This window comes from Ambystoma mexicanum, chromosome 6q, assembly GCF_040938575.1.
Source record: "Ambystoma mexicanum isolate Mex_15411 chromosome 6q, UKY_AmexF1_1, whole genome shotgun sequence".
Taxonomy (NCBI): Eukaryota; Metazoa; Chordata; class Amphibia; order Caudata; family Ambystomatidae; genus Ambystoma; species Ambystoma mexicanum.
This window is the reverse complement of record NC_090937.1, coordinates 1,259,441,830-1,259,456,828: the sequence shown is the minus strand read 5'-3', so window position 1 is coordinate 1,259,456,828 and position 14,999 is coordinate 1,259,441,830. Positions and strand designations below refer to the sequence as shown.

The following is a 14,999-nucleotide window of genomic DNA, read 5'->3' as shown; positions in this document are numbered from 1 at the left end:
AGACAGCATATTCTCTGTACCAAGAAGAGGGTCTAAAAACAGACGTTTTCTCTAGGCTCGGAACGACAGCTGCATCACCTACCTGCACAGAGGAAGCAAACTTGCTTTTAACTCCCATATATGGCTAGCAGGACTGTTCCCCCCTGCTTCTACTTCATGCGATGTAGCTGGCAAGCCGCTGGACTACCCAACTATTCTCACCACCCATTCAACAGAATCCAAATGGACTGCCAATGGCACATACATTCATTAAGCAATTTATAAAATCCAATGAAGAATTATTGTTAGCAACTAGTAGCAAATCATTTTGGGGTACTTTTACAGTTCTTTAGATAGTGGAAAAAGTACATGCGTACCTTAGATTAGGATTCCAGGTAAACTCCTTTACTGTTTCTTCATGGAAATACACCGATGATAAGTCCAGCTGAGAAAGTATTCTGTCTTTACCTTCCGATTCAGCATTTTCTTTAAGAACTACTGTTATTGTTTCATTATCATAAAAATGAGCATTCAAGAAACTGCAAAAGCTGTAAACAAGAAATCGAATGACAAGGAGTTATAAAAAAATGAATTATATAGATTGGTAAACAAAATCAAAAATTATTTACATGCAACATTAACTAGATGTTATAATTTGATGCTACACACCTCCATTACCTATATATAAGGTGCAGTTAAAGTATGCCAGAGAAAGCTAGAAAACAAACTTATGCTTGTCTTCTCTGTGTCTTTTACTTGACAGTATGAAGGGAAGGGGGCAAAGCAGTTGGCCACTGAAGGCCAAAGGGGGCTGGTCAGCTCTGTTACATGGTAACCTGCTTTCCCCCACTGCCCTGGCAACGAAGGCAGGCAAAGCAGGAGTGACAGCAGGGAAATGACATGTCTATGCCTGGTGTGCAGCTCTCAGGGTGGGTGGTCTTGCTCTTTTAATGCGCTGGATCTCAAAACCATTATTTTCCCCACTGCCTACAGCCCGTTTTGATGTGAGCAGTGGGAGAAATCATTCTGTGCATGATGTATGGGCTGCAACGGATAAGGTCGAGTAAATTAATGTGCATTGTCCAGTGTTAGGGAGAATTCTCTGTTTAGGCTGAATTTCCTAACCTAGTGAGTCCCTCAGCAGCTTTGCTGGATGTTTGGGGTTTATTTTTTTCTCCTGCCAAGAGTGAGACTCTTTTTCCCTCACTCTTGGGCATGATTTAAGTGTGTTTCTTTGAATCTAGATGTGTTTAATGGGCTATGGGGTCTTTTACTCCATAGGGTCTCATGTGTTTTTGTGATGTGTGTTACACAGCACCCTCCGTGCAGTAACACAGGGGTGTCATAGTGACCCCCCCAGTATAGACTCCATAGCCTGGGACTGACTACTGTCTCCCAGGGCATGTAAAGTCAACATTGACTTTACTAGTCTTAAATTCTGAACAGAACCAGTACAAACCATAATAATGTGGACGTACTGGCCGGGTGCAATTCAATTGCCCCCGGGTCTGTTAGTCGAGGGGGCACGTCTCCGTCCCCCCTGCTCGAGTTTTGGCTGGTGGCAGTGGATACTACTTTTAATATTCAACCGCGAATATTTTCCTATGGGATTTCCCATTGTTTTAGGCTACTATCTTTATTTAATTATTTACGGTAGCCTCGAACATACCGCCGGTTTATTTAATTAATATTAATTCTCCGGTTGGTATTTTTTGCCAAAACTTGATTCTAAAATGGCGTTTGTGTTCTCTTCTGTGACTCCAACCCAAGTCGAGCCCTTTGTTCCACTTTTTGGCGGGCCTCTCCACAGAAGCCCTCCAAAGTGGTGCCACTCTGTCTGGGGTACTTAGGAGGGGTGGAGGGAAATGTAGGCACCCTGGACTGAGTTGCCTAGGCAACTCAAGTCGCACTCCATCCTGATTGGCCCAAGTGGTGAGCCGGCCGGCTCACCACTTAGCATGTTTGAGTGACAGCTAGGCTGAGTGAATGGGGGTTTGCTGCATAAAAGCAGGGCTTTGGGGACTGGAACTTCAGAAGTCGCCACAGGACCTAAGAATCCGACGAGGGAGAAGCTGAGCCGACCTGCCACGACACCACCACCAGTGGAGCCCTGCTGGACTGCCTCACCACTTTTCCCAACGACAGAGGAGATCTCCCGCCGGAGAGTCTTCTTCCTTTGACTGGTGGGGATAACCAGTTTCACCGTCTTTTCGCTTTCCCGACGTACCTCGTGGCCGCCTTTGCCTGTGTCAAGCACCCCGGCAACCGGGATACCACGACCGCAAAACAATGGTACCACCTTTAACCGGAAAACTCTGCGGCTGGTTTCTGCCCTGGTAGTGCAACGACCTTCATCTTTCCTCCAAGTCGAGATCTTCTCTTCCCTTGGACGACGACGCAACTTGCACCCACTACCAGGAACAACTGCCACCGCTGGAGGATCCTTCCCACTTAAGGTACCGTGTCCCACCTGGCTTCCCTTGCTACCGACTGTACGGGGTAGATTTAGCCCCCGGCTTTCGAACCTGGGTTAGCCTGAGACACCCTGGCTAAACTTTCCTAAGCCTCTCTAAACTCTTTCTGAACCCTCTGCAAGACTTTCTAAGCCTAGTGTAACTGTGTGATCTAAGGCGCATTTGTGCACTGCTCTCTCTAAGAGTAGGCCCAGCCTTTGGACTTTGGCTCACCAGTGACTTTTGATCTTCTGCCTTGCTAACAGTGTTCCTGAATCTTAGAGTGGTGTACCTTTCCATATTCTGTCTTTTTCCCTCCCTTTCTCACAAACTTATTGGAGTGCCATCTAGTTAAGCGCTCACCCCTGTATGAAAATAAGTGGTGTTTTACAGTGACTTATCTGATAAGGAAAAAGGGGTGTATATATTACAATAGTAACTGCGTTTAGAATATTTTACAATAAGAGTGCTGGAGTGTTTCAAACTGTGTGTTTTTAAATAAATAATTATATACTTTGATACCAAAGCTCTGGTCAGTGTTTGCTTGTATTACTGTATCTGAGTGCCTATTGTGTATACTTTGCATACTGCCTAACTCTTCTTGAGGGAAGTCCGACTGCTCAGCCACAGCTACCAGGTAAATCTGGGTGGTGCGGACTGCTACCAAGTGGGTTTACTGCCAACACCTGTAGTCTTAAATCTTTTGCAGTGGTCCCTAAGGGAACTGCACAGGTTTCTGCCTAACATCCAGTGCATGTCACATCCAATATATCAATAGAAATGCTTTTGGCACACACCGGGAGGCACTAAAGCATCACCAAGGTGCCAACTTAAAGAACAAATTACTTAACTTCGGTAATGTTCTTTCTGGTGGCCGCGATTCCTCTTACTGATTCCTCAGCTTTGATATATCTCAGTAGTCGTCCCCGACCATCTCCTCTCATTGGTTCCATCTTGTGCCGAGGCATCGGCATGCAAGTACAGAGCCGTGTGCGCCATTTTCCTTCGTTCAATCTTCTTCCACACCGGCAAGGCCGTGAAACAGGGACATTGTTTGGCTTTGTCTTGTTAATGTATGACATGCGTTACTTACCGTAATAGCATTTCTGATGATTGTATCTGCTTAGATTCACATGCTGTGCATATGGTCCGACATCCAGTGGTAACCACAGAGTATTGCATCTTGTCTTTCGGGGACCGAAAGGGGACGTTGGCAGAGGCGTGTCTGTAACACTATCCCTATCGTGACGTGTGTAGTACCCAAAATCACTTACGCGCCGAGGGCCCTCCGATTGTATTTTTTCTGCCATGAGGGAGCCCAAGGCTATAGTGAGTGAGTACATAAAGAGAGAAAGTAGTAAGACGTCTATGTTCCTTGCACCCCGAGCGGGGAGGTAGGGAGGGCGCATGCAAATCTAAGCAGATACTATCGTCAGAAATGCTGTTACAGTAAGTAATGCATGTCTTCTGATGCTTGTTAATCTGTTTAGAAGCAAATGCTGTGCGTAGACTAACTAGCAGTACCCGGAGTTGGAGGTGGGTTGTGAGAAGGAACAGCAGAGAAAAGATGTCTTAGTACTGCTTGTGCCACCTGAGAATCAGACCTAGAATGAGTGTCTAGGCAATAGTGTTTTGTAAAGGTGTGTACAGAACTCCAGGTGGCTGCTTTGCAAATGGACTCAAGAGGAACATTTGCATTGAATGCTATGGAAGCCCCAGTGCCTCGAGTGAAGTGTGCTCTATGCTTGAAGGGCAGTTCTCACTTAGCAAGAGTGTAACATAGTGTGATGAATTTGACAATCCACCTTGAGATAGCTGATTTAGAGACAGGATCCCCTTCTCTACCAGCTGCCACTGAAACGAAGAATTGCTTAGTCTTCCTTAGTGGTTTAGTTCTTTCCAGGTAAAACATGACTGCCCTGCGCACATCTAGTGTGTGAAGGCTTCTTTCGGCCATGTTAGTAGGGTCCTAGAAGAAACTGGGTAGTTCGATTGACTGGTTCACATGAAACTTCGAAATGAATTTAGGCGCAAACCTGGGGTGTGTGCGCAGAACTACCTTATCTTTGTGGACTGTAACAAAGGGGTCTAATACAGAAAGAGCCTGTAGTTCGCTAACCCTTCTGATAGAAGTGATGGCCACTAGGAAGGCTGTCTTATAAGTCAGGTCATTCAGACTTGCTTTATGCATAGACTCAAAGGGAGCTCCCATGAGCCTGGTCAAAACCACATTCAGATCCCATCCAGGGGCTGGGTGAGAGATGGGAGGATAAATCCTCTTAACCCCTTCCATAAAGGCTTTGATCACCAGTATTTTCCAGCGCGATATTTTTTGTTGTGATGTGGTGTAGGCTGACAGGGCAGCCAGATGAACCTTTAGGGAATTGAAAACTAACCCAGAGTCCAACAGGTGGGTTAGATACAACACAATGTGTGAGGGTGAGCAATCGATGGGATTGATGCCCTTGGAATTGCACCAGATGACAAACGTTTCCATTTTCTGGCATAGCAATAACGTGTTTTAAGTTTTCTTGCTTCCCTGAGTATGTCCATGCATCTCTGAGGGAGTTGCAGGTGTCCAAACTCTATGATCTCAGGAGCAAGGCTGCCAAGTTCACAGTTAGTGGGCATGGGTGTAGGGTCTCCCACCTGTCCTGAGACAACATGTTGTACGGGCAGGGCAGCTTGACTGGTGGGGAGAGGGACATTTCCATCAGGTGCGCGAACCAGGGTTGGCGGGCCCACATGGGGGCCACCAGTATAATGGTAACTGATTCTTGGTGCATCTTGTGTACTATCTTGTTGAGAAGGGGAGTCGGGGGGAAAAGCATAGACAAATTTCCCCAACCAAGCTCTTGGATCAGTTCTGGGGGTACCTGGAGGCGTAGTCTTGGCATTGGGCGAACAGGTCGATCTTTGGGAAACCCCATTCTGCAAAGACGTTGGACACAATGTCTTCGTGCAGTCGCCATTCGTATTCTTCTGGCAGAGGAAAATCTCTGCCGAGTACGTCTGCCAGAATATTGAGTTCCCCTGGAACATGTTGGGACAACAAAAACATCTTGTGTTTGAGAGCCCATATCCAAATGTTTTGGGAGAGCTTGGATAGCCCTGGAGAGTGAGTGCCCCCCTGTTTGTTCAGGTAATACATTGCTGTAGTGCTGCCGGTTAGGATCAGCACTGTCTTCCTTTGCAGTTGCCCCTGAAAGGCTTTCAATGCTTTGAACACCGCTAGTAGCTCCAGTAAGTTTTTATGGTTGGACGCTACTTGAGGGGACCACACTCCGTGTTCTGTCTGCTGAAGCAGATGAGCCCCCCACCCCATGAGAGATCAGTCTGTTGTGAGAGTGGCTTCCACTGCAGGGGTGGTGAAGGTCTTCCCCTTCAGGAGATTTTTTCTTGACCACCACTGCAGAGAGAGAAAAAGAGGCTGGCGAGACAACTAACAGATCTTCCCATTGTCCGCTGGCCTGACACCACTTGCTGTTGAGCCACTCTTGCATGGGACGCATGCGCAGCCGCGCGTGGGGAACCAAGTATATACATGACGCCATCATCCCTAGCAAACGCATCACTTTGCGTACCGTCACCTCCCGACTGGCTACATATTGAGGAATCTGAGAGAGCATGTTCTGAACCCTCTCGCTGGAGGGGAAGACAAGGCCGTCTTCCATCCGAATTAGCGCTCCAAGAAATTGTTTTACTTTGCTGGGGACTAAGCTGGATTTCTTTTCGTCGATTGAAAAACCCAGGCTGAAGAGGAGATCTACTGTTTTTTGGGTGTCCGAAAAACAAGCGTCGAACGAGTCCCCCGTAATGAGCCAGTCGTCGAGGTTAGGGTAAACTGGGACTGATAGTCTGTGCAGGTGTGCTGCTGCCACTGCCAGGTTTTTGGTAAACACCCTTGGCGCTGAGGCGATGCCGAAGGGGTGTACCTTGAATTGGTAGTGTTTGTCCTGGATCCTAAACCTTAGGTATTTTCTGTGCGCTGGCAACATTGAAATATGCAAGTATGCATCTTTCATGTCCAATGTTGCCATGAAGTCCCCCTGTTTCAGCAATGGGATAACCTCATGTAGTGTTACCATGCGAAACTTCTGGGATTTTATAAACTTGTTCGCTGGGCGCTGATCTAGAACAGGTCGCATGGTGAGAGCCTTTTTGGGTACAAGTAAGTACACTGAATAAATATCCTCCTTTACCTGAAGAATAGGGACGGCTTCTATGGCGTCCTTTCCCAGCAGTCCTTCCACCTCTTGGATCAGGATCTCCAGATGGTCCGTGAGCGCGGCGGTCTGGACTGTGGAGGTCAGGCGAATTCCACGCAATAACCGTGGGCGACCGTCTTTAAGACCCACTGGTCGGAAGTTATCCCCTCCCATGCCTTGAGGAAAGATGTTAATCGCCCCCCGACCGGGGAGACATGGGAGGGGACTTGGACTTGGTGGTCATTTCTGACCAGAGGCTGTGGCTCCTCTGGGATTGGGGCCTCTGCCTCTACCTTTGCTGAGTTTCTGACCCCTTGAGGGGTAGTAAGTAGGGCTTCCAGATGATTGATTCGTGTTGAAGTTACCCGTGCCGTAGTTGTTCTGACCAGCACGGGCTTGCCCTCGAAAGGACCGCTGAGAATTATCACCCCTCTGGGAGGAGGGTTTCTGTGTAATTTAGTGCAAGGACCTTATAGTCTCGTGCTCCTTCTCGGCTGTCTCCAACGCTTCATCCACTGCTTTCCCGAAGAGGTTAGTCTCCTCAATGGGTTTATTAATGAGGGAGGCCTGAGTCTCAGGTCTGAAACCCGATGTACGCAGCCATGCTCGTCTCTTCAGGAGCGCACCTTGTGCAAGAGACCTGCCTGCTGTTTCTGCAGTGTCCAGGGTGTTCTTCACCACATTCTGGTTAACCAGTCTTCCCTCCGAAACAATGCGAGAAGCTTTGTTCTGGCGGATTCAAGAACCTCTTGGAGGCCTTCTTGGAGTAAGTTCCAATGGGCGTCAGCATAGCTTGCTAATAACGTAGTATTATTAGCAACCCAAATAGTGTATGCAGCTGCTGACGTGACACATTTGCCGAGGGCAAACAACCTTTTAGACTCCTTGTCCGGTGGTGATTCTCCATGGCAAGGGGTACCCCTGCTATCTTTCGAGTGGTAGTCACTACCAGTGAGTCCGGGATGGTGTGCCCTTTGATATACAGACAGTCAGAGGGGGCAGGCCGAAATAATTTTTCGACTCTCGGGTTCACTGCCCGTGTCTGAGCAGGTGTGACCAATGAGGGAGCTACCCGTCTCTTAACAGAGTTAAGGAGGGGAATGGATTGACTCGCCGGCGGTTTTTCTTTAATAATATCCTCCATGAAATCCTGCTCCGGTACCGCCTCTTGAGTGCAATTTTGAAGTATTCAGCTGCTTTTTTCAACATGGAGTTGAAAGCCATTTGGTCATCCACAGGGGAGGCCTGGCGAGCCGGGGTGGACGGTGGAGAGTCTAGGCACAAAATATCAGAATCCTGATCTTGCTGTGTCCAAGGGTCTTGACCTTCCTGCTGGGTTTCCTCCCAGTTGTCCTTCATATTCTGTTGATCTTCTTCATAGTGTTCGAGAAAAGAAGCTTCTTCTTCTTCATTATAGATGTCTCTATGTGTCCATATGGACCACGTCTTCTTGTTGGAAAACATGAGACTGAACTTCTTGAAAATGGGGGTTAGGGTCTACCCGAGCACTTTTCGGGGCAGGATGATCAGAAGAACCAATAATATGTTCCAGCCAATCCATGTAAACCTCTAATTGTTCTGTAGTCCACTAAGAGGACCCAAACGGGCCTACCCAAGGAGAAATGATGTTCTCTGCACTGTGGTATCGCAAGGAACCTCTCAGGGTGTCAGAGGGGGGCTTTTCACTATCTACGCAAGTCTCCTCGGGATGGAGGATCAAATCCGTCTAAATCTTTTCCGCGGCTTGGCCCATAACTTTAAGCGGAACTGGAGTAAGGCCCACCGCCGCTGCGATTCTTACGATGCTACTCTGGATAGACGCCGAATTGTCGGGAGAAAAAATCTCCGATGATTTGTCGGCAGTTGAAATACCGTCCGCGGCACTAGTGGGCCTAGCGGTTGGTTTTCCGGGTAGAGGCCTAGCCGTAGTTTTCAGGCCTACTGAGGCCTTGGAAATCGTCGAAGCGTCAGGCTCCCGAACTTCGACGCATGTGGGTTTAGGAGTAGCACCCTTGGTTTGTTTTGATTGCCCAGTTGCAATACGCTGCTGCGGATGCTGGGAAGGCTTTGGATCTGAGCGATCCGGGGGAAACGGCAAAGTTTTCGGCGGCCCCGCTGGCGCTTTCGCCTTTTTCGACGAAGGTGCCAAAATTGGCATAGGGGTTGTGTGCTTAGTGCGATGCGATTGTACGCCCCTGTCGCCGGGTGTAGTCCCTGTAGCAAGAGTCGAGCCGGGAGTGGCGGACCTAGAAGTGTCAGCCTCAAGGTTTATAACATCCACGTTGGACGTTTTGTCAACCGAAGTACCCCCGTCACTTTCGGCTGGCGTGGCGGTGGGGGGCTCCACGCATGACATACCGTACGCAGCCCACCGCTTTACACGCCGCTACTTAAGGGTCTTGGGCCGAAGGAGTTTGCACGCCGCACACCGCTTCTCGTCGTGCTCTAGGGGGAGACAGGCATTACACGTCCTGTGTTCGTCCTTCCAAGGATATCTGACCCTACACTTAGGGCACAATCTAAAAGGAGTCCTTTCCATAGCAAAAGGGAAGGATGACCGGACCGAAAGGGAAAAGAGGGGAAAGGAGGAAAGACATACTAAACAATATGGCCAGCCCGAACCCACTCTCCCTACTGTATAGGCCGGCCAGAGGGCCCAACCACGTGGGAAATCCAGCCGCCGGATCTTAGGCGCCGAAATCCACAGCCGTAGACGATTCTCCCGTAGTCTTCGTCAAAGATGTTCTTATTGGCGAAGTGACTTAACGGGGAATAAACCGACAATTCGGTAAAGATAAACAATGCCTCTAGTAAGAGCTCTGCTATAGGGCGAGCAGTTATCTGGGCAGAAAAACACAATCTGAGGGACCTCAGCGCATGAGGGATTTTGGGTACTACACACGTCACGATAGGGATAGTGTTACAGACACGCCTATGCCGACGTCCCCTTTCGGTCCCCGAAAGACAAGATGCAATACTCAGTTACCTCAGGGTTAGGTGCGCGTTACAAATAATAAACTAAAGGCTTTCTTTCTGATTAAGTAAAACTTCAATGCCCGCAAAGGGTCAACCCTATGCAGTTTTAGATGGATGGGTGGAATAAACACAGGTAAATGCACCCTTTGTGTTGGGTGAAATTCTCAACCACTTTCTGTAAAAAGTAGGTTTTATTCTCAATGTAACTTTGTGTTTCTGGAATTGGATAAATTCAGATGAACTAGACATGCCACCTTGAAAGACAGTAGCGTTAGAGAACATGAGTGTAGAGGGGCAAAGGGGGCTGCCGTTAAAGTTAACACTAAGGGCCTCATCAGGGGCTAGGTGGTAACCCAGCGCTACCTGCATTACCACTACTCGATCCGGCACTATTTGTGCTGGATCCAGATTAACGGTACAGCAATATGTCCCCATTCCCCACTGGGCCCATTGGACCTAATGGGGTTTGTAAGGAAGTCATGGGATCAAACAGTAAGACAGACAAGTGACCACAGTTCACAGGTGTTTATTGAACTTCAATTCGGTTTGAAAAACGCCTATGTAATCGTGTATCTAAAGATAGGAGCCAGCTACGACCATCAAAAAATAATAACGCAGTCCTAGTGGTGTCCTGTCAAAATAAAAGGGCCTATACTAATGAACCTATTGCCAATCCTTACTTCTAAATACAAATAGTGTGGGAAGCAATGTTATGCAAAAGAAAAGTCTTCAAGAAATGATATGCCAGGATATTCAAGCCGTTGGCTTACCTTCCCCACATTTTCTGCACGGGACAAGGCGGCACACTCAAGCTTTGCTCACTCTCTGGCTTCTCTAGCACGAAGATGCAGTTCAAATCTCAATATCAGGAACTTCTGTACCGAAGTCTCTTTGCCATTCAAAGCCTCTTAACTTCAGAGGGTCTGATGCAACAAAAAAACATTCAAAAGTTCTTTTGTCTTCAGGATTCTCATGTACAACTTCTTGGATGATTTTCGATTCACCCCGGATCCCCCACTGCCGGGCTCAGACCCACTTTGACACAAAATCTTCAATTGGTCTAACTCTGCTGGGCTTGGACCAGATTTGTGTCTTTTCCCAAACTTTCTCCATCTCATCAAAATTGAAGACTTTCGACTGTGTGCAGGATTTTGCCTGACCCGTCGCAAGACCACTACGATTCATATTTATTCATTCACTTTCAAATGAAATCCCTCTGCTGTGCTCGGATCAAATGTATCTACTTTGGTTACTCCTCAGCTGGACATCTTACAGAGACCTTCGATTGAACACCCACGCGGTGCCGGACCACTCTGTCAAATGTATTGTAGCTTGCTTTAAAGTTTAATCACTCATCAGCAGTTTAACTTCACTTGTGTCTCTTATCACACGCGTATTAACAAGGTTCGTTCCAGCGCTCGACATACAATGTTGCTGCTTGCAAGCTTGGCTTCAACACAAACTTGTCTCGTATCGGTCCCCCCAACTCACCTGCTGTGTTGTTTTCACTGAATCGGCTTTGTTGTTGGATCCAAAGACAGAACCACAGTGGCTGGTAATTCTCCCTGCCCCGATTCTTGACATGGGAGGGCCCTGGGTATCTCTGACACACAATGCAGGATTCTTCAGCCTGTTTTCCTGGTCTTATGTTTTCCAATTTGGAGGACTCATGAAAACAACAGATTCTCGTCAAAAAGGTCAAGGGTACTTCCCTTCTCGTGATCCCTTTCCGTTTCACCATCTTTCTCCTCTTGTTAAACTGCCATCTTGGAACTACTGTTTCCTTGTGTGCTTTGCCTCGCTCAGAGTGTGCTCTTGTGCTCTGCCTTTTATCCATGTGGGGAAGGTTAATGGAAGTCAGGTTTGTGTGATGGTCAGTAATTGCCTGACCTTGCCGGAGCATTGTAATGGGGCATGTCAGGTATACGGCTCGGGTGTTAGTCCGTTTTCTCTCATAGCGGGCTGTCTGTTAGAAGGTGTTTGTGTTGTAAAAGGGGAGGCGGGTGAGGGTTGGAGTTCCAAAATATGCTATAGGGTAGGATGAGGTAAAGGTGTTATAAGGAAGGGGATACCGCATCTCACCATCCAGTGTCCCACTCCCACAAGACCCCTCACCCAGGTGATCCTCCCGCACTGTTCAACCCTCAGGAACTGGATCCAAAAGCGATGGACATATCCTGGCCACCTGGATGACAGATCCCCGGGGACTTGTAGGTGAGACACTTTCTGGTTTCTCACAGGTTGGGGGGCGCTATTACCGCTGGCTGTAATTGTGCTGGCGGTAATAGCACCGAAAACAGACGAAAAACGGGCAGAAAACAGGATTTTTACCTCCATCTAAAAGCTGGGAGGTAAAACTCCAAACTTTCCGCCAGCCGTTAACCGCCACATCTAAGAGCTACCGCCCGACTGGTGATGAAGCCCTAAGAGTGGTAGGTCACAATCAGGAGACGGACAAGGAGGCATGATTTTCAAAAGGTTTATTCTTTCTTCAGATTCAAAAGCCCTAATCTTTCCCGAACTCTGTGATACCAAGACCTACTTGTCAGGATGTCAAGATGATCAAATCTAAAGGAAGGCCTCTGTGCATGAATCCTATTCTAACCTACGTTCTCTGTCCTTAATGCTCAAAGAAAATACAAATCAACTAAGCCATATTTTGGCATATTTTGGAAAAGGAAGGCTGCTCGCTTGTGGCGCCTACCATACAGTTCTTGCACGGTTGGAGTGCTCTCCCGGGGTTCCAGCCAGGTCGCTCTAGTTCCCTTCTTGCAGTGTGGGGTTGTCAGTTTACCCCAGTGCTCCCCATAGGGGTTAGCTCTTTCTCATTTCCCACTCTGGGATCCTTGGTTCTTTCCCCACACCGGGGCTTCTCGCTATCTCTTTAACCACTATATTTGTGCGTTTCCTTGGCTCTTTCTCCACCTTGGGAATTCTCTCTCGTTTCTCTCCCCAGTCTGAGGCTTCTCTGTTAATTCTACACATAGGGGTTTCTTTCAATTTCTCTCACTGCTCTGGGGCTTCTTTGTTTCCTCCAAACACTGGGTGTCTTTCGGTTCTCGCCCCACTCTGGGTCTTCTATGGTTCTCCACCACACCTGGGCTTCTTTTTCGGACCTTGCTGCCCACCTCACATTCCTCGGAAGCCACACATACCTTATTTGTTGAGATGTGCTTCCTGGGAGGGCTATGTAGGCTGACGGCTCCCCGTCTCACTGCAGAGCCGCTTACCCGATTCCTCAATAGAAACCCACTTAGGTAGCCTGTGACAGCTGTAGATGTTTCAGGGTGACCTGTTCAGGAACCACGCTTCGAGGGCCTACTTCTACAGGGAGGGGTGAATCACTGTGCCCCCTGCTGAGAGAGTAGTTGTGCTGGGCCCAGCGGGAGGTGTATCGGGGCCTGGTCTGACAGGCTGAGAAGTTCCGAGAACCAGGGTCTTGCTGGCCACCATGGAGCTATCGGGATGATCCGAAGGTCCCGCGACTCCCTGATCCTGCAGATGACCCTGTGCATCAGGGGAGTGGGGGGAAAGTGTACGCATTCATGTTGTTCCACGGGATCTGCATTGCGTCACCTAGCCAACCCCTGCCTTGACCCAGCCAGGAGGCAAACAGAGCACCTCCTGTTGGAACTGGTGGCGAAGAGGTCCACCTGTGGATGACCCCACCTGGTGAAGAACCCCTGAAAGACCACCTCTTTCAACTGCCATTCAATGTTGTATGCACCCAGCCTGCTGAGCCTGTCCGCCTCTAGGTTGGACTTCCCCGGGAGGTGGACTGCCGACAGGTGCATGTTGTTCACTAGAGCCTACTCCCAGATGTGGATCGCCAGTCTGCAGAGGGGAGGAGACCTGGTGCCACCCTGCTTGTTGATGTAATACATGCAGGTGGAGCTGTCTGTTTGAATGAGAATCGCCTTGCCGGTGATCATGGGTAGGAAGGCTTTGAGAGCAAGCCAGATAGCTATCATCTTGAGCCAGATGATGTGCGCCAGCTGTCCAAGACGGGTCCGTACTCCATAGACACTGTGGCTGTCCAAGGTAGCCCCCATCCATCTAGGGATGAGTCTGTGGAAACGGTGACCTGAGGTGCTGGTTGCCAGAAGGGCCTGCCTATCCGCAGGTTGTTGTATGTACCCCACCAGACTAGGTCTTTGGTGGAGATGTTGTGGTATGCTGACTTGCTCCGCCTGAGATCCCTTCTCCTGGCTCCAGGAGGCTGACAAATGTAGCTGCAGCCTCCTCATTTTGAGCCTCGTATGTGGCACTGCGAGGAGACATGCAGCCATGACTTCCAGCAGGTGTTGATACCACCATGCCGAGGTCACTGCTCTGCTGAGAAAATGTCCAGTGGCTCTCTTGATAGCTGCAATCTTATCCGCTGAGGGGAAGATCCTCTGGGAGCTTGTGTCCCAGATAACACCCAGTGTGGGCAATAACAGTGACTTTTTGAGATCGATAGTAAATCCCAGGTCGTATGTATCCATGAGGATGGAGGCCGTATGCTGGACCGCCTCCGGATATCTCACCCCGACTAGCCAGTCGTCTAGATATGGTTAGATGTGATGGCCCTGTGCTCTCAGTAGGGCTGCCACTGCTTTTATTAGCCTTGTAAAGACCCTGGGGGCGGAATCGAGTTCAAAGGGTAGAACCCTGTATTGAAAGTGAAAACCCATGATCCTGAACCTCAGGAAGGACCGATGGGGTTCCCAGATTGGGATGCATAGGTAGGCATCCTTCAGATTCAGGGAGCACATCCAGTCTCCCACACACAATATCTCCTCTATGACGGCTATGGCAACCATCTTGAACTTTTGGAGGGGTACGTAAAGGTTCAAGGTGGAAAGGTCTAACACAACTCATCAAAATTCGTGAATAGAAGCCCAGGCCCCGCTGCGAGGATCGAACTTCCTCCACTTTCTGGCTCGCTATGAGCGAGTGGATTTCTGCCAGCAGAGTTGCTGTACCAATCTGCAGGGAGAGGAAGGAGGAGGAGGAATGGGGAGCTGGAAACCCGTGGATACTACAGAGAGGATCCAAGGGACTGTGAAATGTGTCCGCTAGCGGTGTACGTAAAGGGAAAACCTGTCAAAACTTCTTCCCCTCTCAGGCTGGGGCTGAGGAGGCGGACTGGAAAAGCCCTTGTTAGCCGCTTTGTGCTGGTTGTGTCTGTGCTATGGGATCTGTCCGGTTGTCTGGACCGTCTCTCCTGGAAGCCTCTGAAGGACCCACCTTTGTCTGAGCGCTGGTGCGTTTCGCTGTAGGTCTTGGGGGCGGACTTTGTGAGGATAAAGATTTTGCTGTCTGTGAGCTTTTTCTTATCGAGTTCCTCATCAGTTGTTGAATGGAAAAGGTCACCCCTCTCGAAAGGCAGGTCTAGTAT

General features: G+C 48.8%; 1 protein-coding gene across 3 annotated transcripts in view; it reads right to left on the bottom strand.

Moving 5' to 3' along the window:
* The window catches only part of ANAPC4 (anaphase promoting complex subunit 4), a 1,458,106-nt gene that overhangs the window by 218,749 nt on the left and 1,224,358 nt on the right, over nt 1–14,999 (bottom strand). For all 3 annotated transcript variants that reach the window (XM_069631855.1, XM_069631854.1, XM_069631856.1), the window contains one exon: nt 357–527. In XM_069631855.1, the coding sequence (XP_069487956.1) occupies nt 357–527 (171 nt within the window). The remainder of the gene's footprint in view (nt 1–356; nt 528–14,999) is intronic.